This window comes from Chironomus tepperi, unplaced genomic scaffold (genome assembly GCF_022539635.2).
Source record: "Chironomus tepperi strain 1889 unplaced genomic scaffold, CSIRO-AGI_Ctep_v1 contig_472, whole genome shotgun sequence".
Lineage (NCBI taxonomy): Eukaryota > Metazoa > Arthropoda > Insecta > Diptera > Chironomidae > Chironomus > Chironomus tepperi.
The window spans coordinates 318-5,269 of NW_027226594.1; the positions used below are offsets into that span (position 1 = coordinate 318).

A 4,952-nucleotide genomic window follows, 5' to 3' on the forward strand; every position below is an offset into this window, starting at 1 on the left:
ACAATTCTATCCAACTGAGCCTAATTCAGTCATAAACCTGATTTTAATTTAACACTATTCTGTTGAACACAGCTTTCAGCATTTCTTTAGAATTGCTGAATTCAGCAATTTCATTTGAGCTGAATTAAGTCCTATTCAACTGAACTGAATTCAGCAATGTTAAGCTCTACTCAATTCAACACTGTTCAATTCAACCTGATTCAGCCCTGTTCAACTCAACTGCAAGCTCAGTTAATTAATGCTGAATTCAGCAATACTGATCATTGAATCACTTAGTAGATTAACAAATAATTCTCAAAAGCTCAGCCAATTCCTTCACATTAAAAATTCAATAAAGATAATTATTGATGACCTAATAATTTTTTTTAAAAACCCATTGAATATTAAATGTCTGTCAATACTTATCAGTATTAAATGCTTTTTACCCTCATTCATATAAATTGATTCATTGACTTCATTCACCATTATTTCAAGCAGATAATATGCATTTAATAGTCATTGAATTGTAATGACTTTTTTTCCAATAATAGACAATATTTTTTAATTAATTCATACTTTTATTGACAATTATCCAGAACACCATTCTTTGAGCTGAAAGGTCTCGAGCCGGGCATTGGCTATGATATGCTTGTAATGGCTGTAAATAAAAAGGGAAAATCCCGACCATCAATGTTGCATGGATATACATTGAAAACTCCTGAAAAACATTCTGGTATGTATACATATCTAATTGTTGTAGTCATCCAATGACTGTACATGACATCTTTTATTAATTTTTTTTCTCCTTTTCATTCCACAGTTGTTTACCCATTCTCAGACATTCCAATTTCACCCGTACTAGCTCCAACATATTTACAAATAAAGCCATTTCTAGGCACAATGCTTGGCATTTTTGGTGCTCTCGTTTTGATACTATCAGCAATTATATTAGTTGTACGTTTAAAAGGCTCAAGTCGTCGTGATAGAGCACGTGCAATAAGTAATACAATAACAATGAGCTCAACACTATCACCGTCAATGCAGAATGGTGTAATATTGAGAGAAGCATCTAGTGCTGATAGTATAGATAAGAATCCCGACATTATTCCTCAAGGTATGAGATCTAAATTGTTAATATATGTATGAATGTGAGAAAAAGGGAGAGAATGAAGCTTGAATAATTCTATAAGTGGTAAAATTGTGTATAGTAAGCGGGGAAGAAAGAAGATTATGAGGAAAAGAAAGTGTGTATGCTGAATAAAATGGAGTATAATAGATAATGAAATTAGTTTACGTAAGAAAATAAGTAGATTTGTTAGAGGTTCTGGTGGAAGGAAGTCGATGACTACGGATTTTTTGATGAGATGGCGTTTTGTGGACAATGCTGAACTCAGCACTATTCAGCAATGTCGAATTCTTCACTATTCAGCAATGCTGAATTTATTACTGTTCAGCAATGCTGAATTTATCACAGTTCAGCAATGCTGAATTCAGTCACTGTTCAGCAATACTAAATCCATTTCTGTACAGCAAAGCTGAATTCATCACTGTTCAGCATTGCTGAATTCAGTTCTGTTCAGCAATGCTGAATTTATCACTGTTCAGCAACAATTTAATGCTGAATTCATCACTGTTCAGCAATGCTAAATTCATCTCTGTTCAGCAATGCTGAATTCATCATCTGTTCAGCAATGCTGAATTCTTCACTGTTCAGCAATGCTGAATTCATCACTGTTCAGCAAAGCTGAATTCATCACTGTTCAGCAATGCTGAATTCATCGCTGTTCAGCATGCTGAATTCATCACTGTTCAGCATTGCTGAATTCAGTTCTGTTCAGCAATGCTGAATTCAGCATTGTTCAGCAAAAATAATTCAGTACGACCCACTAGACTTGAATCCAGTTCCGCTTCTTTTTTGAACAAATGCATCACATGAATCAAGTAAATTCAGCTCCAGTTAAAGCTTTTTCCCAAAAGCAACAGCATTTACTCAAATTTTTCCGAGTAAATAAAATTAGCAAGCTTAAAACCCCTCTACATAATACTCTATTACCAGCTGTCTATTCAGCAAACACAGTTACATATCCAATTTTTCTATTTTCCTATTACAATTATGTGTATGTCTATGTATATATGCATTCATCCAACTAAATAAATACTTTCTTTCTATCTCCTTCAATTTTCTCCCAAATCAACTCAATATCATGTTGGTGTGGTTCCATTACATACATACATGCACAATCCACACACAGAAAATGATAACGAGTGGATGAACAATAAGTTTGCAACGGCTGTGATGATGGCAGAGCAACAAAATAATTTTACAATGACGAGCTATGATTGCGATAGAACATTATTTTCTCAGCATGATAATAATTGCTTGCAACATCACGTTTATCAGGAACGTTCAGCATACCATCACAATGAAGTGCCCACAAGTAGTATAGGTTATATTGATAATCGAGTTAGTGCAAATGTAAGTTTTTTTGCTATCGGGGTGAGGAATTAAAGATGGTCGGGTGAATGGAAATGTTCGGAAGAATTGGAATAATGTTGGATATAACCTCAAATTCAATTCCAAAATCAGAGTCGAAAAAAGGCACCTGTGACAGGAAAAACCGTACAAATTCTTAATAGTTTGTATGGGCAGACAAAAACCGTACAAATTCTTGATAATTTGTATGGTTTTAAAATGGAAATATCAAAAATTTGTACGGTTTTTGCCTGTCACAAATGCCTATTTTCCAACTCTGTCCAAAATCATAAATTATTTCCAAACATTTTCCCAATTTTCACGGCCAACCCTCCCTCGATAAAAATTTCAATCGATAACGTACTTGATTGTTTACATTTAATTTATCTCATCCACTTATATTCGATCTATCCATACATCCGTAGACTGAATTGACGTATGCAGATCTAACGATTCTGCAAAAACCACCAATGCTCTTTTCAAGTGCAACACTTGGACGACCTCGAACTAATGAAATAAAACGAGTCATTGAACCAAGCATATATGCACAGGTTTGTATATATTTTGATGCACTTAGTTACTGGTTTTTTGTAATTTAAAACTATCGACTATTTTCTATCTCTAATCATGCATAGATTGATCTAGCAAGAAGTACACCACCACCACCATCGTCAATAAAACAACAAGTATACCCATCCAATATGATATTTAGTACATCTCGTAATATGATGCCAATCTCACATCCGAGCCAAATTGAACACTTACCGTTGCCGCCTCCTCGCTTTCAATCAGAGCCCATGAATGAAACGGTAAGTAAACTGAATGGGATGGATGATGATGATACTCTATGGATAATAGAAGTATTCTTATTGTTACGAGAAGGAATTAGTAGAGGCTTTATATTGCTACTGGTGTAATTGATTGGTTGAAATTGAATGACGCAGTTTTTTTTTTGGAAGTGAAGGTTGTTGGACATGAAATGATTGAATTTTTTGGGGATGTTATTTTGGTAATAATGTGAATCTAAGTTGGTTAGTGATTTCAGAAGTTCTATGTGGTTATTTCAAGAGGACATCTTAGAGTTTGATTGTTAGGTACTAACTTGAACAGCACAAGTCAAAAATCCGGTATGAGACTGTCGTGACTCAGCCATGGTGACGACAAATCAGTCACCAGGCTGTCGTGACCCAGGAATGACGCCAGATTCAAACCGAATCCGGCACCAAGCCAAAGTCACGTCGGTCTGGGATCGGATTTTTGATTGGCTAGCCGAACCTAACAGTCAGAGGGCATGCTTTCATGGTACAGAAAAGACCACTACGGTACTTTAAAGCGGTGTCTTTGCCTTTTAGGGCGATTTGTGCTATTTAGGAATAGTGAGCTACAAGACTTCAATGCTGGCCTATCTCTAGTGTATATCACATGCCAAGCAACCAGCTCTAGTTTGAAGTTTAGTCAGTAATGTTATAAGTATTGTGCAAATGCTTGTCATATCGACAGCACTCTAATATAATGATTGAGAGGTCTCTGATGAGAATCGAACCCACGTACTCAACTCTTTTGTGAATAGACCTGATCTTTGATGGGAATTAAACCCACGTCCTCACAAAAGAGTGATACAGATTTCCAGTCTGGTTAACCACTCGGCCACTGAGGTCTTAATGTTTCAGTGGTAGTTTTGGGCTATATATGGTTCCAAATAGATTAGCCAGTTCCAATCTGCTCCAGTCAAGCTCAGACACCACAATCACTAAGAAAATGCAACAATTTCACCAATCTCAGCAAAAAATTCCCTAACAGGCAAAGAGACAGCTTTTAAATACCGAAGTGGTCATTTCTGTAATATGAAACCATTCTTTGTGCCTGTTAGGGATTGAGTCTTTTTCCAAAAAACACCATCCTTTCACGTGTACAGCATTCAAATTAATCTAATCTAATCTCTATCCACTTTTTCTGATTTAATCATATTCAATTTAGAAATCAATATTGCAAACACTTACTGAAAGCGAAGCCGAGAATGAACGTCCGGAGATTGTACAACGAGTAAACAATACAACGCGATTTTGACATGATTGATTGTAATTGTTACAGCCGTAGATGAAGAAAATTGTGTATATAATAATTGTGAATATGATTATCTTTTAATTAATATTGATTTCCTTTTTCTATTATATTATTTTGCCTTTTTTTATCCATAAACTTCCTATTTCCACATCAAAAAAAGAAAAAAAAAGTTTCACTTATTGTCATAAATTCTGATTAATGATGAAATATTGTATTGTATAAAGCGGAAACGGATATTTATAGAAAAAAAAATATGATGAAAAATTGTTAACAAAAAAAAGGAGAATATGAAAATAATAAAAAAAAATTAATGAGAATAATAACAAAAAAAGTTGGAAAAAAAGTCTTTTGTTTCATGGATTTTTTCTTTTTGTGGTATAAGAAAGGAGACAAAATGGTCATCCAAAGTGGTTTGTATGAGAGTTTTCGAGACTGA

General features: G+C 34.6%; 1 protein-coding gene across 1 annotated transcript; it reads left to right on the forward strand.

The window, feature by feature from the left end:
- Nucleotides 1-575: 575 nt before the first annotated feature.
- On the forward strand, nucleotides 576-4,741 carry LOC139099541 (uncharacterized; the record flags this gene model as incomplete). The annotated part of the gene is made up of 6 exons (XM_070652030.1): nucleotides 576-712; nucleotides 800-1,093; nucleotides 2,232-2,455; nucleotides 2,878-3,003; nucleotides 3,088-3,261; nucleotides 4,430-4,741. Coding segments are annotated over 6 exons (1,045 nt in total), but the record flags the coding sequence as incomplete, so codon positions are not given.
- Between the last annotated feature and the right edge of the window lie 211 nt (nucleotides 4,742-4,952).